This window comes from Strongylocentrotus purpuratus, unplaced genomic scaffold (genome assembly GCF_000002235.5).
Source record: "Strongylocentrotus purpuratus isolate Spur 01 unplaced genomic scaffold, Spur_5.0 spur5_scaffold_6, whole genome shotgun sequence".
NCBI lineage: Eukaryota > Metazoa > Echinodermata > Echinoidea > Camarodonta > Strongylocentrotidae > Strongylocentrotus > Strongylocentrotus purpuratus.
Genome location: NW_022145612.1, coordinates 3,043,250 through 3,067,636, shown reverse-complemented (window position 1 = coordinate 3,067,636; position 24,387 = coordinate 3,043,250). Strand labels below are relative to the sequence as shown.

General features: G+C 35.8%; 1 protein-coding gene and 1 pseudogene across 2 annotated transcripts; both read right to left on the bottom strand.

Moving 5' to 3' along the window:
- Positions 1-3,213: 3,213 nt before the first annotated feature.
- LOC591783 (epoxide hydrolase 4) lies at positions 3,214-14,062 on the bottom strand. 2 transcript variants are annotated; one of them, XM_030973297.1, is made up of 7 exons: positions 13,712-14,062; positions 7,541-7,760; positions 7,071-7,195; positions 6,588-6,670; positions 5,871-6,069; positions 4,868-5,010; positions 3,214-4,386 (listed from the first exon to the last, which is right to left on the bottom strand). In XM_030973297.1, the coding sequence occupies exons 1-7, from the start codon at positions 13,861-13,863 to the stop codon at positions 4,133-4,135; spliced, it is 1,176 nt and encodes a 391-aa protein (XP_030829157.1). In that variant the 5' UTR covers positions 13,864-14,062; the 3' UTR covers positions 3,214-4,132. The 2 variants fall into 2 exon arrangements, with proteins under 2 accessions (XP_030829157.1, XP_796427.5); XM_791334.5 differs by lacking the exon at positions 13,712-14,062 and adding an exon at positions 9,168-9,599.
- A 384-nt stretch (positions 14,063-14,446) lies between these two features.
- Positions 14,447-22,429, bottom strand: LOC115919283 (annotated as a pseudogene).
- Positions 22,430-24,387: the final 1,958 nt, after the last annotated feature.

The following is a 24,387-nucleotide window of genomic DNA, read 5'->3' as shown; positions in this document are numbered from 1 at the left end:
ATAAGGAAAGATAGGAAGAGGAAATTAATAGAATGATAAAACAAAGAATAACATAGGGAAAGACAGGAAGAGGCAATTAATAGAATGATAAAACAAAGAATAACACAAGAGAAGGTGATAGAAGGAAGAAACAAATAATATCATAAGGAAAGACAAGGAGAACGTGATAGCATGATACTAACATAAGATTGTGACATACATGAGTATACGAGAGTATCATGTGAGCTTTGCTGCGTCTGATTTACTTGTTATTTTACTGTTTTTGATTGACTCTTCTACTTTTATATTCATAACCTGAATGTGGACTGATATGTAACTGTAGGTAAACTTATTTGATCATTGCCTGGATTCAATTAGTAACTGATTTTAGTGTATACTTTGATTTTGATAATATCACTGAAACTCTTCGTTAACGGAAGCCAACTTGTATTGGTCCCACTTACTGCTCCCAGTGCTGTTATTTTCTTCCACTCTACTTGATCACTACCCTTCACTATAAGTTATTGTCTCTCTCAATCAACCTGAACCTACCCAACCCGAGTAAGCAGATTATCTATTTATCGAACTATGTGAAAAGCAGGATTATACATTCGAGTCTTGCAGTCTCATCAACCCATCAAAAGGCTAGTCTTTTCTTGTGAATACAATGGCTGGTGGAGCCTGAAATCGGAGCATAGAGAATCAACTGAAGGAAGCAATCGTTGATGAAGAGATTCTCTCTATTTTAAAGAAAGCCCTCCTCGAAGCCCTGGATCCCAGATTCCAGGAGATTATTGATCGCCTAGATAAGCAAGATAGGGCTATCTTTGATCTACAAAGTAAAGTTGATAAACTCAAAAATGGGCTTCTAAACCTGCAAAACAAGTACCAAAATTGTGAGGAAAAAATAAAAAAGTTGGAATTATCGATAAACGATCGATGAGGGACATCGACAGGAGGACTCGGCTGCCACTCCTTTGAGGAGAAAACCACGGCCGATCATTGTGAAGCTAACATTTTACCAACACCGACAGAACCTACTGAGAAACAGAAAAAAACTGAAGGAGAAAAAGACGGGGGTAAGCATCTTTGTAGAAAACGGGCGTCGACTACAAACAAATAGGGTTATAAAGTAGTGAACAGGACGGGTTGTCTGCAGCCAATTCGCATTGTTAGAGGACGGGAACGCCGTCCTCGTCCACACAAAACGATTGTCTCATATATAAAAATGATGGCTAGCTGAACTCTGTAAAGTGTATTTTTGATATTTTTGGATAATTTGGATATCTATAGCATTGTTTGACAGTTATTATGTTGTGGTGTAGTCTCTTAAAGCCCCACTGTACTATTTGTAGCTACATGTACTTGCTCCCTTTATATAGAAAACTTCCCCAGTCGGTGCCTGTTGGTCCCACATGATCCCCTTTTTATATGTTAATTGAGGGCTGAGTTGATGAAATACCCACCTGTCAGTGACCTTGCTGGGTGGTCTTATCCCTTCTAGCCAAACTAGTACTAAAGTCTAATGTGGTATTTTTAGTTGGTTAAAGCTTATTGATCTGATCAATTTGGACCTTGATCTATATATGTATAACCATGTCCATGGTATAACAATGTAGTGTTGAATCCACGCTCATCGAGCATGACAAACTTCGAACTTTAGCTTGGCCATGATAGAACGATTGAAAGGCACATCAATGAGTGCTTTAAAAGGACTTTATAACATTGTTTAGATGAGGTAAAATGGTGCTTAGGTAGTGACTTCAATGCTGGATGTGCAATTAAAGATTATCTGAAAGTTTCAGTGAAAACAGACCATTATTAATGATAACAACTGGAAGAAAAAAATGACCTGATTGATTCCTTAATCTCCCAAAATATTATTACAATTTGATTACATTTTAGGTGAATGTTAATTGTCACAAAGCAATGACTTCGCTCTACATGTATATACTATTCCTGACATTTAAGAGTTATTTTTTGTTGTTAAAGCCTGTCTTATGTCTTAATTTTATGGAAAAATTTAGTAAAATTCAAAAAAGGTTCAGAGAATTTACTGTTAGAGGGTGTCGCACAGTGACGCCTTCAAAGAAAACCATAAATATCTTTGTAGTTTGAGAATTTGTTCATGATTTTTTGCATGTTATTGTTAAAGGTATTACAAAGTTTTGGTATGGGGTCATGAATTTGGTTCAAATTAACATATTGGAAGCATATGCGTTCATACAATATTCATTGATCGTTTCTCGAGTCTAAAGTTATGAAATTATAAATAATAAACTCTTTATGTTGTATAGCTCCCTCTCAAGGTCAAGATATTAATTTAACTATGAAACAATGTTTCTTGACTAAAATCGACCGATTAGCTAATCCTGTTAGGAAATTACATATATCACAACTACATATTCTGAGATTTTCATGGTCGCAGCTACCATTGCACGGCCATAGGCGCTATTTGAAAATTATCAAAATTTACAGGGAGCACCGGTAAATTTTTATATTCAATTTTTCTCGAAAATAGAAGTGTTTTAGGGGCTAATATTCTCAGTGCTTATAAAACATCCACAGGGCATCCAAATAAATCAAAATTGTAAAGATTCACTATCCACCCAATTTTCAAAATTTCCCAAAACTTTGTATTACCTTTAAGAAGGTTAGTACAGTAGAAGGAATAAAATAAGTAACATTTCATACAAAAATTATTTTTTTATCAACCTTTAACAATGTTACTGAGCCACTATAATGTATTTTTCTTCATTATTATATCTTGGGTAAGTCGTAACTTTGTAGATATTTTGACAAACAATGCTTTATATGACATTGTAATTTTGATAGTCTGATCGTGACTTGCCAAAGTGGTATTTTAACTTCCGTTACTTCCTTGCACCCTCAATTCTAGAGCCATAACGAGGCCTACCCTCATCTGAAATTATAACCATTTAGTTTTACAGCCTATATACATGTATGCACTTAAATTGAAAATCCATTTGTGAATTGTATATTTTAAATTCTGTAATGCAAAATATCAGTGTGATATTTGATTTTGAAATACCCGAAATAAAAAATTCAAACCTGGGTTTCAGCTTAATGGTCAGGGAGCGGGCGGGGAACAGTTTCAACTTGGGCCTACTTAGAACCCGGTTTGATTCTTTTCTTTTATCATCCGTCAAAGACATTCTTTGAAATAGTAAGAGACTTTTAGTTACTCAATTCATACTGCAGAAGAAAAGACAGTTTGTTTGAAAATGGATTTTTATTTCACAGAAGAATTTTATTTCCAGTTACAATGATTCATACAGGTTTGAAGAAAAAAAAAAACAGGAAAATTCTTTATTTTGAAGGCAAACAGACTTTTAATTATTAGGTTTTGAAATAAAACAAATTAGAGAATGAACTGTCACAAAATTTCACCTCGTGTAAAAATTGACATTCCAGCCACTTTTTTGACCTGCACCGGCCAAGTTTTAGGTATATATATATAGTTAATGCAAAATCTATACGGTTTCCTCATATAGGTTCATAAATTTATTGGGGTATTGGATTTGGAGCCTGGCTAGTTTTGTGCTCAGTTAAAGAGAAAACTGTTATAACTCAGGGTTATTATAACATGTAAATACTGCTTCCACATGAAAATATACATTCAAGGAAAGAAGAAAAATCTTCACAAGAAACAGAATCAATTTTTACAAACACTTTTTCCTTCATTTTTCTTTTTACATTGCCAATTTCAATGATGTTCATATGTAAATCAATATAATTTCCATACAATGTGTATGCTAAATTTATAATTGAATTATTCTTTGTAGCAGTACATTTACATGCTTTCTATAGATAGTTCTACTCCTCAAATAATCAAATAATTTACAAGCTCTTGCTAGCATTGATATAAATACAACATCTGGATTGAGACTGGATCATACATAATATTATTATTGTACAGTTTATCCATCATATTGTTGGTTGCTTTTTCATTCAGCACCAGACTGTAGAATTTTTGTAACTGCACTGACATTATTTTATCTCCATAAACACACATCTATTTTGAATAACAAATATTTTAGGTAGAAAGTGATAGAAAGCCTAAAATGAAAGGTTTGACAAAAAGGTTTGATTTAAAAAAAAATAATCAAAAAGTATTTAATAGAATGTGTAATTATTCCAAGTATTGTTTCATTAGATCATTAACAACATCTGGTTTGTGTTGCTGAATAGAATGCTGACCCCCTTCTATTCTCTTGACTGTAAGGTTTGGACAGAACTTCTCTGTCTCGTATGAAAGCTTGGTGTGTAAAGCTGTATCTCCTGTTCCCCAAATCAAGCAGGTTGGAACCACAATTTTCCCACATGGCTTGTTAAACAACTCCCCTACGAGATTCCGATAGTAATTGATGAAAGTTGTTGACCGACCTGAATTCACACAATTGTAGATCAAAAATGTATACTTTTGTTATCAATGTTGAAGTTCTTTCTACATTTTCAGAAAACAAGCTTATTAAAGGGAACCAAAACCTTCATACTAAGTTACTTTTATTGTAAAGTTTAAGGTATATGAATAAAATCAGTGAAAATTCGAACAAAATCGGCCAAGGAATAAGGAAGTTAAAGCTTTTTTAAATGACTAGTCACTAGAGGGCGATATTCAATTTGATGCGTCATTTGTGGACAACTCTCCATGCCTTTTGTACTTCAAATTTCACAATTCTTTCGTTTTTTTTGTATTCATATGTGTTCTTGATCTGACTTCATCACATGTGAAGTAGAATATCATGTTGTATTCTATATCTTGCTTTCAGGGGAGTAGATTATCTCAATCACAAGAAAGAAGGAAAGGAGCGGACTTTAAATTTGAGTCAAATACAGGCCAATAATACATTGCATGAGGTATTACCTGGTCTAGAGAGAGAATACTTGAATGCGTCAACATCTTCGTCTGTACCCGGGCCTATCTTAAAGGCTTTTTTCATCATAGCATAGTCCCCCATCGATATCATCATCTCCGGTAGATAGGGCAGTTGGAAAAAAAACACGTACCTGTCAAAAAGAAAAATTGGATTAGTGAATCATAAATTATTTTGTCTCGGTGAATCATAAATTATTTTGTCTCAATAATATGTAAAACTGAAGTCATGACATGATGGATAAGTTTTTTTTCGTGAATAGCTCACAGTTAAATTCTATGGAATTAGACATTGTGTTAGACATTGCGAAGGTGAACTTTTCTCCTCTCTCCAAACAGGGCCTCGATAGCCGTTACAAATTCAAAAGCTTTTACATATTTTAGGGGTTTTAATTGCACCCTAGCCCTGCTCCTGATATTTCATTTTATTCTTGGTTCGATTTATTTATATTTCAAACTTTCATTATTCTGCTTCTCAAAATATATCATAGATAGCTTATTATTATATATGTTATAAGTCCTCTCAAAAGAAAAGTCCCTCTTGAGTCACTTTGTGAGTTAAAAAATCATTCATTTTGTGTGTTGAAACAAATGAAAAAGTTGTCCAGCACTACGTCACATTGATATTACCGATTCAGCCAATTTGAAGTGCTCATAATTTTTGTATAGGGATTACAACTTTCAAAAATTCACACCTTGTTGTATATCCCATTTCATTAAAATTTTCACCAATCTGCTTTTCTGATTTTTCTGGTTTCTTGTAGAGTAGTTGTCTATTATACTAAAGGTTGCGTTTCCTATTTTTACATTTCCCTGTAGCTTTCCTACTTCTTTTGCTTCTTTCTCACCTTTTCCTAAGTGTATCAGGACTTTTTCCAAAGGTATAATGCACCATGTATGAACTGTTCTATTAGTGTTGTTGTCGTTAATCATCATGACTATTAGTAATATTATTGTTATTATTATTATTAAGAGGAAACAACAGTGATCTCACCATGACATGTTCATCTGAGCAATAGAGCTGGTGCCGTATTCCACAAACCTGTCTGGATGAGGTATGTTCATAGGAATGTACTTGTCTACCATGTCTGGGTAGCGAGCAGCAAACTCCCATGCTATCAAACCACCCCAGTCATGGGCTACTAGAACACAGGATTTATGACCTATGACTTTGATCAGGTTACGTACATCACCTAAAAAAGGACAAACAGAATATCCCTTTTGTTAGGAATTACATATGGTCACACAAGTTTACCTTTTTAACATATACCGGTACTGCTAATTTCGACTTATTACAATTATTTATCAATGGTTTAGTTACAACATATCCATGAGTGTACCGGTATATCTTTTTTTCAGATAATTTCATAAAAGTTGATCATAGCAGTACCGGCAACTTAATCAAGTACTAATCCTACCAAGAAAGTTGTGGAGTTTCATGTAGATAAATAAATACAGTTATATTTTCATCGAAAATATCTTAGTGACCAGACTCTTCACACTAGTTGGTTTATATTGCACATGTAAGTATGGTACATGTAATTTTTTTGTAAGAATAAAACTGACTCTTTATCGGGTCATTCACTGTATTGATTGATTAGTTTCATACATGTATTCACAAGGGCGTAATGTTAGGAATAAATATTGCTAAATTGATTCTTCATAATTAAAAGTTTATTTATTGATAATATGAGTATTATACGCTTCGTACCAACAAGTTTATCCAGTGTGTAGTTCAACACTCCAGCAGGGGCATCACTCTCGCCAACTCCTCTCATATCAAATGCCACACAGCTGTAAAGTATGAAGCAAAAGGGCAAATGAATTCATTTGGCAAGTAATAGTAATCTTTCGTCAAGCATTACAAACATAAAGATATGTTCTGTAGTATTCTGTAGTATTTCAATAAATTGTATGATTTTTTTGTGGAGGGGGGGGGGGGGGGTTCACTGCATCATATCTCAATGAGCCTGAAGACAGGGGTCATCCCAGTAGACCAACATTCCATGAGATCGACAGCCCACGAGACCGACATCTAGAAAATGCTTACTAGACTGAGAATTAACATGTTCATAGAACTGCACAAGAAATTTAGAGGAGATGAAAATTCTTGGACTTTACCAGATTGATGGCTCCCAACACTTTAGAGGGGCTTTAAGTTAACTTGTTCTGAAGAGAGTGTGGTTGTACTCACTGATAATCTTTGTTAAATGCTCTGATCTGATGTCTCCATGAATACCAACATTCAGGGAAGCCATGGAGGAATAACATCAGAGGATTCTTAGGGTCACCTGACTCTACCACATGTAGTTTCAAATCCTGAAAAGTAGAAATGAACAGATGATAGTTAGCAGTTTAAACATGTACATGCACAGTAGATTAGAGATGTCATTTTTGTCATAACATGAAACTTGATGAGACCAATTGCAAAAAAAATCCCCGTTGTCCACTTACACCTAGCTGGAGAGTGGCAAATGTAGATTAAGGTCTTATTAAAGGACATTAGTACTGGGCTGGGATTTGAAGCCTTACCTGAACCTTATGAATACAAGTAAAGTGAATGAACCACTATACCATAACACCTCTACATGTGTCACATATATGACTCTGAGTCTTTTTAAGTGTAATGTTCATATAAAACTATTGAATAGCTTAATTTCTCACCTTAATATCAATGAATTTATGTGTGCCAAGACTTGGCTCACTGAGGCAGTCTGGTCGGACGTCCATTAGCTTTTTATTGAACACCCATGATGGTCCCTTGAAGATAAGAGCACCAAGGAAAAATACCATTCCTTTGCACACGCTCAGAATGAACAGTGGAAACAGGATGATGTTCCTGGCGATGGTGTAGCTGAGGAGAGTCTGGAGACCCATGGCAATGCTGCAAGAAAAGTAAAGAACAGGCATGAATAAACTAATCACTTAGCCCTAATAAGGCCGGGGGGGGGGGGGGCCATTATAGCCCCCCCTCCACAATTTTTCAGATTGCTCGGGAACGCATATGGATGGCGCCCTGGCGCTCACTGACTTTTTTCTTTCGAGTCTTGCGCAACTTTTAAAAGAATTATTTTGAAAATCGGACCTACGGTTACAAGGTCACGTGACCTTTTGTCTTTGCATGTCAGCCCGAAAATCGCTCATTTTCGTGATTTGTGTACAAAGCATATGGAAAAGTCATTTTTCCTAAAAAAAGATCAAACATGGGTTATTGGGTCTTGTTTAAAGTTTAGGTGGTTGTTTTGGGAGTCAAAAAAGTTGAATTGTAGTAAGAAATGAAATAAAACAACAAAAACAATGGAATACTTAAGTTAAAAAAACAATGAAATACATAAGAAATTATTAAAACAAGGGATAACATAAGGAATAAGCTGGCTCTTCCAAATTTTTTTGTTGTATTATTATTCAGAATGGTCTAATGAATATATGTAGTGAAAAAGAATGCTTAAATATGAATAATATATGATTAATGGGTATAAATGTGATTTTTATGACTTTATTTGCATAAATTACCATAAATATGCAAATGAGTGAATTTTTCAAAAAAATTGAAATTATCATATTATTCTATACACTTCACTTAACATGCCGTACTAAGACCTCAAATAGCCTGGCCTTTTTAGGGTTCACTCTGCAAGAGATATGTATAACAAGCAAGGAGGGAAGGCCCTGGAATAATGCTTGTAATAAGCCAGTTTACGGTTGCAGTCTGCAGTCATTGCGGAACAAATTGTGAAATAGTGGATACGTGCTCATGAAAGTCATGTAATCATTATTCATTAATGAACTAGCAGTGCATTCCATGATACACAGGCAGAATTACAGGTGGAAGTATTCTTTGAAAAGGGGAAACAAAGGCTATTTATGTAGCACCTCCATTGCTGTAGAAGTGATTATTTCAAAATGTACAAAGTGGAATCACTTGATGTTTTAAAGATCTGTGGATATTCGGGGTCATTGCAGAGATGTGCTAACCGTTAACTGGTCTATTCACACTGCCTTAAATCATTTTGCATCTGAATAGATGTCGTGACTATCCGAGTGTACGTCTGCTGTGGACATGAATGACATTCTTCCACTTCCACACAATCAATCCACACAACCAATAGTCCTTATTGCCAGATATTGTGTTAGTTCTGCATATAAATACAAGGAAGATGGGGGAATATATAATTTGTAATTTTGAGTACCTTTAGCTGGAAATATTTGTGCTCCCAACTTTAAAATTTAGACTGAGTTCTCAATGCTTTCCTGGTTAATGATGATGAAATCATGCAAGAATAGTACATACTCGAATGTAGAATATCTGCTCCAAAGGAAATGGGTGTACGTCATGAAATCAAGCTGGAAAAGGATTTCTTGTACTTGGCATATACAACTTTATATGTATGTACTGCAATACGTGGTCTGATCAAAGTCCATGGTCTGACAATTTCCACTGTCTACACATGGTCTTCGATCAAGGTTCATGCTTTGAACAGCTATAACAAACTGCAAAGTCACTGTCATACATGGGTATAGCATACACTTGATTTTGTCATTTCTTTATTATAATTCTTCTTTATCTTTATTTCTTCTCTTTTCTGAACTTTTTTGTGTAAAGGATCAAGATTGGTATTGTCAATTTCTTTCAATTTTGGCACAGTCATGGGTCATTGTCATAAGACACCATAGCAACATTTTCAAGGTCATCAGAATTTTCTGAAAATCAACTCATGATCACATCTTCATAACAGAAAGTCATTTCTCATTCATATTAATCATGATCAAGGTCAATACCTGTATGGTCAATTTCAGGTCAATTTAAAAAAAATGCTCAGAATCGTCTCAAAATCATTTTCCATACTCTCTCTCTTTACTCTCTCTTGCTCTGTTTCCCTTCCTCTCTCTTGTTCTGCACCCTCTCCTTCTCTTGCTCTGTCTCTGCATCTCTCTCTCTATTATTTCCCCCTCTTCCCCTCTCTGTCTCACTCTCCCTCTCTCTGTCTCCCTCTCTCTGTCTCCCTCTCTCTGCCTCACTCTCCCTCTCTTGCCTTGCCTCCCTCTTCTTCTCTTGCTATGTCTCCCTCTGCCTCTGCCCTTCTCTTTATCTTTCCTCTCACCCTCTTCCTTTCTCGCCTCTGGTTCTCGTTCTCCCTCTAAAGGCCTCTATTATGTCTTGTAATATGTTTCCTAATTTTCTCTAGCTATTTCCTTTACCCTTTGTATTCTTATTTCACCCTACCATGTTTAACATGGAGAGAAACATGAATTGAAATACATAGGTAAACAGGTGTTTTCATTGTAGTTATTATAATCACATAATTATAATTTTCATCTATATTATCACCTATATCAAAAATGATTTTTTTTTTAAATCAGCATGATTGCTATCATTATCCTCATCATTTTCTCAGTCATCAATGCCATTTCTACTATTATCCTTATTATCATCGTCATCATCCTTATCACCACCATCATGATCATCAATACTGCAATATCAATTCGTCCCATATAATATATGATTCTACTCTCCTTAAATGATGTTTATAGTCTTCCAGTTATTCAGATTAAATATCAGACCACCTAATTTGTTCCAATGAAAAATCAAATTTATTGTTTTCTTCTATTTTCTTATGGACAAAAATTTACTGTACCACAAAGAGGCCTACCGTCATATGAAATTATAACCATTTATTTCTACAGCCCATATACATGTTTTTAATTAAATTGAAATTCAGTTTGTGAAATGTATATTTAAGTTCTGTATTGCAAAATATTATACCCAAAATCAAAAATTCAAACCGGGTTTCAGCTTAAAGGTAATACAAAGTTTTGGTATGGGGTCATGAATTTGGTTAAAATGAACATATTGGAAGCATATGCGATCCGACAATACTCAGTGATCTTTGTCGCGGTTGAAATTGAGTTTAAAGTTATGAAATTATAAATAATAAACTCTTTATGTTGTATAGCTTCCTCTCGAGGTCAAGATATCAATTAAGCTATAAAACAATGTTTCTTGACTAAAATTGACCGGTTAGCTAATCCCATTTGGAAATAATATATCACAACTACATATTCTGAGATTTTCATGGTCGCAGCTACCAGTGTACGGCTGTAGGGGCTATTTGAAATTTATCAAAATTTATCGGGAGCACCGGTAAATTTTAATATTCAATTTTTCTCAAAAGCAGAAGTGTTTCAGGGGCTAAATTTTCTAGTGCTTATAAAACATCTACGGGGGCATCCAAAAATATCAAAATTGTAAAGAATCACTATCCACCCAAATTTCAAAATTTCCCAAAACTTTGTATTACCTTTAATGGTCAGGGAGCGGCCGGGGAACTGATTCAAGTTTTTTATCATCTGTGTCAATGACATTCTTAGAAATAGAGACTTTTACTCAATTCACACTGCAGAAGACAAGACAGTTTGTGTGAAAATGGATTTTCATTAGACACAGGAAACATTTTTCTCCATGCAGTTATAATGCACGTTTGAGAAAGATTACACTCAGAAAAATTCACTATATTTTGAAAGCAAAACAGTCTTTTAATAACAGGATTGCAATAATTGATGGGCTTTGAAATGATACCAATATCTGTATTGGAAAATAAATTGTCAATGATTTTACTAAATTAATAATTAATCAAAGAGACATATATCACAATTCAATTTGAAGTACAAACAGTGACACCCTAAGTACACCAAAGCAACACCCTAAAACCACACACTAAACGCAACACCCTAACGTTGGCAAAAATCATAAAAGAAAAGAAAGAAAGAACAATACTAGTACCCTGTAAAATTAAACAATTTACAGAATGCAGCTATATCACATGAGGAAGATATATGATGTGGAATTTTGCATGCTCCTTGGCAACTAAAATTTTGTCAAGAGTATTCAGATTTTGGTTTTGGGAGGGCTAGGTTTCCAGTTGAATGAAGGCAATATTGTGGGGCTGAAAATACAAACATTTCATGTTAATATGGTGCAGTCAAGCTATGAATTGATTTTTTTTCTTTGTGATTCTAATGTATTAAAGTCAATCACTTGATGAAGTTAGTGATCAGAGATAGATATATGTTGATAGGGATTTACTCTAAGAATAATTTGAATTGTCCTATCTTCTGTAATTGATTGGTATAAATTCACTATTTTGAAAGCAAAATAGACTTTTAATAATAATAGGTATCCAATGATTTATGAGTTTTGAAATAATACAAATATCTGTATAAGAGAACAAACTGTCACAACATTTCTTCTAGTGTATACATTGACATTCCAGCCACTTTTTTTTACCATGCACAAGCCAATTTTTAGGTATAATGTACATTTATATATACTAAATGCAAAATCTTTACTGTTTCACATACAGAAATTATTGGGGTATTTGAGCCAGGCTATTTTTTATGCTCAGTTTAAGAGAAAACTGGTATAACTCGGGTTATTATAACGTAAACACTGCTTCCTCATGAAAATAAATGTTAAAGGAAAGAAGAACATTTTTTCACAAGAAACAGATTCAATTCTTACGAACACTTTTTACTTTAATTTTTCATTTCATATTGCCATTTTCAATGATGTACATAATATGTAAATTAATACATTTCAGTACAATGTGTATGTTAAATTTATAATCAAATGATTCTTTGTAGTAGTGCATTTACATGCTTTCTATAGACAGTTCTACTCCTCAAATAATCAAATAATTTACAAGCTCTTGCTAGCATTGCTATAAATACAACATCTGGATTCAATATTATTATTGTACAGTTTATCCTTAATAATTATGTTGGTTGCTTTCTCATTCAGTACCAGACTACAGAATTTTTGTAACTGCACTGACATTATTTTATCTCCATAAACACACATCTATTTTAGGTAGAAAGTGATAGAAAGCCTTAAATGAAAGGTTTGACAAAAAGGTTTGATTTAAAAAAAATCAAGAACTATTTAATAGCAAGTGTAATTATTCCAAGTATTGTTTCATTAGATCATTAATGAAGGCTACAAAACAGCCCCTGTAGAAACACAAAAGAGTAAAAACAAACGTAAATTAAAAACATCATAATATTCAAATAACCGATTACATAATTATATACTTCATGATCTGCATCAGCAACAAAGAAGGTGTTCAGTAAATAAGCCCATTATAGACCAGCTTCAAACATTGCATCAACTAAATAATCATCACTATTATTTTCATGACTTCAATGAACAGGTTAAATAAATAATATATCATGTCCAATATAACGGCTGAAGGACAGTTAACTTTTCATTTCACAATATAATGCCTTACATCACTTAGGTAAAACCTAAATTACAGTTGAAGTGTAAAAATTAACAACAGATTCATTCAATACATAATGCAAACAATATCTTTTTAATACAAATTAAAAACCAATAAGACTCACCGCCCACACTATATAAAAAAGGCTCGACTTCAAGGTACGCCCTTGTACATGCATGCAATACAGTCTTTGTGGTCCTATGAGGGATAAAACGTAATACATTACAATTAACATACAGCAACATTCAAAGGTATATATACTGTACATACAATTCAGTTATAATAGACCATTAATCTGTATAAAATTGTATAAAATTGTAAAACATCGTACCACCAATAAAATTAACAAGTGTGAGTTTAGGATTTCACTTCGTATACATGCACATACGCCACTCAAATACTATAAAAAGGATCGCATTGCAAGAACCTGTTACACACTCAAATTATGCCAAAAGGAACATCAATAATTGTTCAACGAGCATATAAGTAGGATACATGTATTACATATAAAAAATAAATGAATGTAAAATTTATAAGGATAATCGAATGATTAACTCACATGTAACTCAATTGCCCACTATGCACGTGCACCACTTGTGATTTCTCTGCAGTAATGTCTTCTCCAGTAATGTGAAAGCTGTCACCTCCTGCAACCGAACCCAAGCCCAGGTCATTGTCCAGCGTGCACTCAAGCCATTGCAAGATAGGCATGAGTGCACACTAAACAATAGCCTGCACCAAACCCAGGTCCAGCCACAGGAGGCAACAAATCTCACAATACTACAATTTCCCCCCAATTAATGACATTACCTGGTAATACATTAATTTAGCAATAAAATCAAAATTGCAAAACACACTAAAAAATACATTAAAGACATTTTCTCTGTTCCCCCCTTATGGAGGCAACAATCTCACATTACTACACATGCATAATGTTAAAATAAAATTACGTCTATATACCAGCAACCTAGCAACAACCTTACAAGATCATATTGTGATAAAATACAAATCATAATTGTTCAACGAGCATATAAGTAGGATACATGTATTACATATAAAAAATAAATGAATGTAAAATTTATAAGGATAATCGAATGATTAACTCACATGTAACTCAATTGCCCACTATGCACGTGCACCACTTGTGATTTCTCTGCAGTAATGTCTTCTCCAGTAATGTGAAAGCTGTCACCTCCTGCAACCGAACCCAAGCCCAGGTCATTGTCCAGCGTGCACTCAAGCCATTGCAAGATAGGCATGAGTGCACACTAAACAATAGCCTGCACCAAACCCAGGTCCAGCCACAGGAGGCAACAAATCTCACAATACTACATTAACAACATCCGGTTCGTGTTGCTGAATGGAATGATGACCACCATCGATCTTCTTGACCGTGAGGTTTGGACAGAACTTCTCTGTCTCATATGAAAGCTTGGTATGTAAAGCTGCATCTCCTGTTCCCCAAATCAAGCAGGTTGGAACCACAACTTGCCCACACGGCTTGTTAAACAACTCCCCTATCAGGTTTCGATAGTAATTGACGAAAGTTGTCGACCGACCTGAATTCACACAATTGTAGACCAAAAATGTATACTTTTGTTATCAATGATGAAGTTCCTTCTGCATTTTTAGAAAAAAAGCTTTAATATTAATGTAATTAATTCATAAAATGTGTACACTATAGTGCATATCAAACATACTTGGGTAGCTTCTGCTTAAAAAGTTATTACCTGAGTGACCTTAATCACATGTTATTAGAAAGAAGAATTAATACCTTGTCTAATGATACCATTTTCATAATTGTGCTGCCAAGGATGACTGAATAGCAGGCTTTTCAAAAAGTACCGGTATTGTCAAAATCCTCTTGTACCAAGTTTGGGCTGAAGCAATGAATGTGTGTCAAGAGCCATTTAAATAAATGTGTGTTATCAGATTCTAAAACAATTGCTCCTTTATTACATTGACTATTAGGAAGTTGAAGGAAAAAAATTGTTAACGTCAACACAAACTCAAAGAAATGCTTATTTCAAGCAAAATATATGATATTCTCTTTGTTATAATAATTACAATCTTGACTTCATTCGCATCCCTTGTTTAAGGTAACCTTCTCATTGAGTGATACAAAATGGATTCAAGTTTATCTGGGATGTTATTTTTTTATACAATTTTGCTGTCAATTCTTTTGGATATTTATCAGCATAAAGGTTCTTTCTTGCATTTAGGTTTTTGTAACCTTTGAGTTTTCGATCGCTATTCAAGATAAACACCTTATGCTCCTTTCCCGTGTGAAATGGCGCAGTGGACAAGTGAGCAGAGAGAACTTGGATGTCATGAGACAAGAAGTTAGTAGGCTGTTTAAAATAATTAAAGGTTATCCTGTCGATTGAAAAAATGAAGCACTAAAGCATGAGGCATACTTTAACTTTTAAAAGGATTTAAGACCTACAACTCTAAGAAGCCCACACATATTTGCCTGACCCATATTGGTTCCTTAAGCCCAAACTTGGAACAAGGTGATTTTGACAACACTTTTTAAAGACTTGTGGCAGAAATATTATGAATAGGGTATCATTGGACAGAAAAATGGTTACTGTTCATCATCTAAGCAATTCCAAAGTCGTATTGGTAATGATTTTTCAATTAGGAGCTACCAAAGTTGGGTAAACTTTATAATGATACGCCCTGTATAGGTCAGCAAGTCACCACCCACTCATGTCATGAACCCGCTCCACATTTTGAATAATCCTGTGTTCAGACTAACAGGATTCATCATATTGCTATATCAGAAATTCAGAATCGTATAGCTTGAAGATAAGTAATTAATTTTCCCCACTTCTTTGAATTATGATGGTAATCATATGTATGGACTTTAACTATTATTTATTGTACTATCGGGCTATTCCTGTTATTCATGAACCTTTGTTTATTACATGTAAGACACAATGGTCCAAATCATACTTCTTAAATCACTTTTAACAAGAGGAAATTTTAGATCTCTAACCAGCTTCTTTTGTCAACCCTGATTTCGAACAAAACCCTAAATCAAACATTGAGTTTAAATTTGAGTCGAATACCCATAAATAATTCTTTGCATGAGGTATTACCTGGTCTAGAGATGGAATACTTGAATGCATCAGCATCTTCGTCTGTACTCGGCCCTATCTTATAGGCTTCTTTCAGCATACCATAGTCCCCCATAGACATCAAGATCTCGGGTAGATACGGCAATTGGAAGAAAAACAAGTACCTGTCAAAAAGAAAAATTGGATTAGTAAATCATAAATTATTTTGTCTCAGTCTTCTTCTTATCAGGTCACTACACAATTCCCATCCAGTGCTCCACATAGGGTCTGGCATGCCAGTTCACAGCTTCCAGGTCATCTTGGGTGCATGGCTCTGGCAGGAGTTGGCAGACTAGCAGGTGTTCCATTGTCTGTTCCTGGTCGCATTCACATGCTGTTTGATCGTCTCCGAAACCCCACCTCTGCATTAGGACCCTGCATCGTCTGTAACCAGTTCTTAGGCGGTTGAGGCTTTAGCCAAGAAGGCCAAGTCTCGCTGGAGAAGGATGCAAGGGATTCCTTGGGGCCGAGGGAGAGTTTATGTGGAGCGGTCTTGAGGTAGTTAGACCACAAGGTCATCCTTTGGTTGTGAGGGCTGGTATTAAGGGGCTCTACAGTGTGCAGGAAGCTGTTTCTGGATTTGAGCCGCTTGCCCACTGGCTGTTTAAAGAGTGGGTGGAGTGGATTGTCTTTCTTGTTCTTTTCTTTCTGGGACAAGACCAACCTGCAGATGTGTGGTGGGGCAATACCGCAAAGCAGGTAGAGGTCTTCTAGTTTGCCTAAGGCAACCAATGATTGCTCTGCAGGATAAATTTAGAGCTGGGTGAATCTTGGACGCATGGGCTGACCTACTCAGGGTTAGCTCTGAGATGGTTGGTCGCGTATTATGAAATGAGTCTGGATCGATCGGTTGGTCGTTCGTGTACTTGTTAAAGAGAAGTGGTGCAAGCATACTTCCCTGTGGAAGGCCATTTTCTGTCTGCGCCATCTGCTGCGGTTGCTGTTGAGGACCACAACAAAATTGCAGATTGGACATCAATGTCTGAATGAGTCCAGTCAGTCTCACATCCTTTGTCAGCTCAAAGATCTTCCTGGTGAGGATTCTGTGGTTCACGGTGTCATAGCTAGCAAAGAGGTCAATGAAAGCAGCTCCGGTGATTAGCTTACCCTCATAGCCACTCTCGATGAACTGAGTGAGGTTGAGGAGTTGGCCAGTGCATGACTTTCCTGTCCTAAACCCTGCTTGTTCTTGATGAGATGTTCATCCATGGATAGATGCGGTTGAGGATAAGTCGCTCGAATAGCTTATCTGTATGGCACAGTAGGGAGAAGGGTCTGTACATGTAGCTCTTTGAACTGGCCAGGCTTCAGCAGGGCAACAACTTTCATGCTTTCCTCTAGAGATTTGGAATGCTGTTGGTGCTCAAGCATTCAAGAACATGTTGAGGAGACAGTTGAGGGCACCAGGTCTGAGGGCACCAGGTCTAAGGGCACCAGGTCTAAGGGCACCAGGTCTAAGGTCTCTCTACTGTGCCATACAGATAAGCTATTCGAGCGACTTATCCTCAACCGCATCTATCCGTAGCAGTTCCGTTGTTTATCATTGCTAATTTGATGTAAAAGTGAAGTCATGGCATGACGGTCATACTGTTATTCTAGTTAACAGTAAAATTCTATATAATTTTACATTAAAGCTGGACTGAAGAGTTTGGAGCCCCAAATTTGCTAAAAATTTGATGGCAAAATTTCTTTTAAATTGTATCATATTGTGAAAGAGGATGTCTTTTAATACACACTTCTGTAAAGATCCCCCCCCCCCAAAAAAAAAAAAAAAATGTGTTTGAAGACAAAAATTGATAAAAGAATATACATAATTTGGGTTTTCTGTTGTACAGAGAGAACCTAATTTTGTATTCTTTCATCAATATTCATCTTTAAACACATTTGTTTTGAAATTCCTTGCAAAAATGCATCTTAATTGACATCCTCTTTCACATTATGATACAATTGAAGTGAAATTTTGTCTTAACTTTTTGGGGGCTCCCAACACTTTAGAGCTAGGGGCTTTAAGCTTCAGTTGGGGGCAAATATCAGTGGCAATTAAAGCTTTCTACTTGGAAAACATTCAGCTGGCCTTGAAAAGGCTTGAATAGACCCATAGGTTAAAGTCAGCAGCCCAGAACACTACTGTGTTCACACAGCTCTACCTTAGTTTTTACTTTTTAAGTTTGAGAACTCTCAAAGTTTGAAAAAAATCAACTTCTCTTGTTGAGCAAGCAGTTGTTTTAACTACTAGCTGGCAAAACACCGAAGAGTGAGAACCCCCCTACTGCTCATAGTATTTCATTTAACATAGGATTGCATGGAGTAAAACCTTTGAGTAAACTTTACGTTTTGGAACTGGAACTGCATGGAACTCGATAACCTCAAAGTTCTGTAAAACTTCTGTTAGTGTTGTTGTTATTCTTATTATCATCATCTTTACTATTGTTATTATTATTAAGAGGAAACATCAGTGATCTCACCATGACATGTTCATCTGAACAATAGAGCTGGTGCCGAATTCCACAAACCTGTCTGGATGAGATATGTTCATAGGAATGTACTTGTCCACCATGTCTGGGTAGCGAGCAGCAAACTCCCATGCTATAGTACCACCCCAGTCATGGGCTACTAGAACACATGAACTATGACCTAAGACTTTGATCAGGTCACATACGTCACCTAAAAAGGATAAACAGAATATAAAATCCTTTTTGTTTAAAAAGGAATTACATTATTCAAATATCCATGAGTGTACCAGTAACCAGTAAGTTAAAGTATAACACAAAGTTTTGGTATGGGGTCATGAATTTGGTTCAACTGAATATATTGGAAGCATATGCGATCCTACAATATTCAGTGATTGTTGTCCCGGTTGAAATCGAGTCTAAAATTATGAAATTGTAAATAATAAACTATTTATGTTGTATAGCTCCCTCTCAATGTCAAGATATTAATTAAGCTATAGTTTTTGTTTGTTTTTGTTTGTTTTTGTTGAATTGTTGATTTTATGCCCTTCCACCTGGCACTGTGCTGGGCAACGAAAAAAACATGGCGGCAGTGTACACGTATTAGACCGTATGCCTGGATGCGTACAGGACTACCTAATTATACGCTTTGGTACAGCCTTACTTCGTACCAACAAGCTTATCCATTGTGTAATTCGACAATCCAGCAGGGGCAACTCTCGCCAACTCCTCTCATATCAAATGCCACACAGCTGTAAAGTATGAAGCAAAAGGGGCAAATGAATTAATGTGTCAAGTGATAGTAATCTTTCGTCACACATTACAAACATAAAGATATGTTCTTCTGCAGTATTTCAATAAATTGTATGTTTTTTGTTGTGATTCACTGCATCATATCTGAATGAGCCTGAAGCCAGGGGTCATCCCACTAGATCAACATTCCATGACAACGACATCTAGAAAATGCTCACTAGACTGAGAATTAAAATGTTCATAGAACTGCACAAGAAAATTTAGAAGAGATGAAAATTCTTAGAGGTTTACCAGATTGATGGTCCATTAGACCGACACCTCACGACATCGACAAAACAAAGATATACACAAGGAAGTGAACCGTCAAAGCAATCAACTGATATCTTTTGAGACTGACATTTCAGTCTTTCAGGCTGTTGGTCTCATAGGCTGTAGCTGTACAGTATGTTAAAATCCACAGATTGTATGTGTAATATGCTTAATTCCTTAATTTTTTTTCATCCATTAAAGCTATCAATATTAGCCAACCTATCTCCCTGATATTAGTATAAAAAGTGCACACCCCGACACCCCAGCCCCACACAACCACACACCCCCACAGGCACGGATCCAGGATTTCTTAGGGGAGGGGGTCCAACTTTTTTTTCAAATTTTTGCTCCCGGAAATTTGATAAATGCGCCGGCCGAAAAGTCGCTCAGTGGGGGGGGGGGGGGGGGGAGGTCGATTGAGCACTATATTAATTTTTAAATTTTTTTTTTGCTCCCTAAAATTTGAAAATCGCGCCGGCCGATAAGTCGCTCAGTTGGGGGGGGGGGGGGGGGGGGGGGGGTAGTGAGCACATTTTTTTGTTTTTTGATCTTCGAAAATTTAAAAATTTGCAACCCCCCCCCCCCCCCTTGAGCGCCAGGGGGTGCAAATTTTTAACAATTTTTGAGGACCCTTGAGCACCAGGGGGGGGGGGGGCCAAGTCGCCCAAACCCCCCAAAAAGGTAAAAATCACATGTTTTTACATGATTTTTTTCTCAAGGGTACCTCCCCCCCATGGATCCGCCACCCCCACACCCCTTCCCCCACACACACCCACACATGAGATAACATGTTTGAGTCTGCATCATAATATTAATAAAGCTTAACTTGTCCCGAAGAGAATGTGGTTATACTCACTGATAATCTTTGTTGAATGCTCTGATCTGATGTCTCCATGAATACCAACATTCAGGGAAGCCATGGAGGAATAACATCAAAGGATTCTTAGGGTCACCTGACTCTATCACATGCAGTTTCAAATCCTGAAAAGTAGAAATGAACAGATGATAGTTGGCAGTTTAAACGCGTGGATGCGAGACTTCAAAAATGTATTTAAAAAAAATATTTTCACATGTAATTTAGAAATATATGAACTGCAAAGTTGCTATTTCATATTCACTAATTTGAATGCTGTTAGGCTATTGTAATGTTAATTACCGGTATGCCTTTCTTAGTTTGATAGCACTTTGTTAAAGCAGGCTGGTTTACATCTCTTTGTAATGGTGGGGATAGGGGGAGGGGCAAATAAGTGAGTAACAATTCTTTTGTGTGTACCTCAATTGGATTTTGATGTATTATTCAAGATAAATTCAAAAGCATAGCATCCTGTTTTTGACGAGTATTTCTTTCTGCTTTAAAGAAACAAAACATAAATCTCTTCAGTCAGTCATACGTACTGCAATTGGGCAATTCTGTATGGGACATTTAGAAAACATTTTCTAGCCTTTTAAGAAAAGAAATCAGCAGTGAATTTTTTAATTGTTATACAAAATATAAGTACAACCAGGGGCACTATAAAGATATGAAACCAACTTTAAATTATTTATTTCTTGGCAATTAAAATAGTGCTGATATTGTGTTTGCTGTCAGCTGGTTCATGTATTTCACCAGTCAGAAAATATAAAACTTGTCCAGTTACACCTAGCTGGAGAGTGGCAAATTTAGATTAAGGTCTTGCTAAAGGACATTAGTGCTGGGCTGGGATTTAAATTTAGCTGAACGTTATGAATGCAAGTAAAGTGTGTGAACCACTATACCATAACACCTCTATCTACGTCATGGCAGGTACATGACTCTGGGTCTTTTCAGGTGTAATGTTCATTTAAAGCAGGACTGCATTACTTGTAGCTATACTTTTGCCCTCTATGTAGCAAACAATTAATGCCTAAGCGGTACCCGTTGGTCCCCCATGATCCCCTTTTCTATGTTAATTGAGAGCTGTTTTGATGAGATAACCACTTGTCAGCGACCATGCAGGGAGGTCTAATCCCTCCTGGCCAAACTAGTGCAGATATGCTTTAAAACAATCAAATAGTTTTCTCACCTTAAGAGCAATGAATGTATGTGTACCTAGACTTGGCTCACTGAGACAGTCTGGTCGAACGTCCATTTGCTTTTTTTTGAACACCCATGATGGTCCCTTGAAGATAAGAGCACCAAGGAAAAATGTCATTCCTATGCCCACACTCATAATGAACATGGGAAACAGGATGATGTTCCTGATGATGGTGTGGCGGAGGAGAGACAGGAGACCCATGGCAATGCTGCAAGACAAGTAAAGAACAGGCATGAATGGGAGATCATCTAACCACTGGCTTCACTCTGCAAGAGATGTGTATAACAAGCAAGGAGGGAAGGCCCGGAAATAAATGCTTGTAATTCACATTGCCCTAAATATGTTTTGCATATGAATAGATGTCATGACTATCTGAGTGAACATCTGCTGTTGACATGAATGGCGTTCTTCAACACAATCAAAAAGCTCTTACAACCAGAGATTGTGTTGAAGGAGAACTTACCCCAAAGAATAACTTTAGTTGTTCTGATAGATGTATTACATTCTTGCTCATCAATCTACAAGGTTCCTCACCAAAGTGTATGAGAATTTAAAGGCATAAAGCAAGAATCAAAAGTAGAGTTTCTTAGCAAGATATGGGCATCACCATTTTCTTGATTGCATGACGTACTATATGCGGAGTCGTTTATCAAATAAATCTATTCAAATTTATATGGATGCTTCCTTCCCAGGTGTTCTGCATATACAACTTTATACAAGGAAGAATGGGGAACCTTTAAACAACTCTTATACTCATTGAAATAGTGCAATGACGATTAGATTTAGGGGTATATGTACATTCAGAACGACAAAGTTTAGTAAAGTCTTTATTTGTTCTTCAGTTTAAAAAAATGAGCGAACATTAATATACAAAGCATTTAAAGGGTAAATTAAGATACAATTAGATACAAAATAGGAAGAACAAAAGTGACCATCGTTGAAAGTCTAATGACTCGACAGTTGCTAATTTTGTGCAGTAATTTTGTATACCTTTTGCTGGAAATAAACATGCTGCCAATTAACTTTAAGATTTAGACTGAATTCTCGATGCTTGCCTGGTTGATGATGATGAAATCATGGAAGAATAGTACATACCTCGAATGTATATCTCCTCCAAAGGAAAGTGTACTTCATGAAATCGAGCTAGAAAAGGATTTCTTGTACTTATACAGCAACATGCAGCTACGTGGGTACAGCAACGTGGTTACAGCTACGTGTACATGTATTTCATAAAGAGCGGTCTGACAATGTGCATTGTGTACACATGTTGTTTACTAAAGGTCATGCTTTGAATATATAGCTACATGTATTCCACAAACTGCAAAGTCACCTTCATGCATGGAAGTACCAAGAAACTGATAAAATCAAAAGAAGACATAATAATCGCATGTAACTTAGTATGTATTCCTGGATGACCTTTTATCACATATACTATAACTGTATTTTTCCCCTTATAATCCTTTTTTGAGTTTTATAGTTGTTTGTGATGATTCATGCAAATTGTAATCTTGCAATAAACACGGATTCATTCACTCAGTCCCATTGCAGAAACTATCATGATGATCTTCATACTTCTGTAGATGATTTACATGATAAATGTCAATGTCAATTTTCATGATGATTGGGTTATTTTATCATCTATGTCAATGACATTCTTAGACATAGAGACCTTTACTCAATTCATAATGCAGAAGACAAGACAGTTTGTTTGAAAATGGATTTTCATTTTCCAGTTATAATGATGCATGGATTCCAATAATTGATTGGCTTTGAAATGATACGAATATCTTTATTAGAAAATGAACTGTCAATACTTTAACTCAATTCATACTGCAGAAAACAAGACAGTTTGTTTGAAAACAAATATTTATTTCACACAGGATTTTTTCTTCTTCCAGTTACAATGATGCATACATGCTTTAGAAAGAAAACACTGAGAGAAATTATGATTTGATTTGATTTGAATTTATTTCTATATAAAAAGAAGTATAAAAGAAACATTACACAATGACGGCTGGATGGGTGGCTGGCCCTACTCAGCACCCACCAACATGGTGGCGCTGTGCCACTGACTGAGGGGTCCAGAAGAAAGTCACTAGCTATATACAAATTAATAATTAAACAAAGAGACAAATATTACAATTCAATTTAGAGTACAAAAAGTAACACCCTAAGTATACCCTTATAATATATTAAAGCAACACCCTAAAATTACACACTAAACGCAACACCCTACAGTAGGCAAAGATCATAAAAGAAAAGAAAAAATATTATTGGCTTTAAATAAAATTTGGAATTAATTCATTAACAATTGACAGAATGCAGCTATATCAGATGTGGAATATATATGATGTGTAATCTTGTTAAGAGAGCATGCTCCTTGGTAACTAAACATTCTTTGACAGTATTCAGATTTTGGTTTTGGGAGGGCTAGGTTTCCAGTTGAATGAAGGCAATATTGTAAATATGGTGCAGTCAAGTTATGAATTGATCTAAAGGTCATGAGAGTCGACTGTTTTGTGATTCTAATGTATTAAAGATGAATTT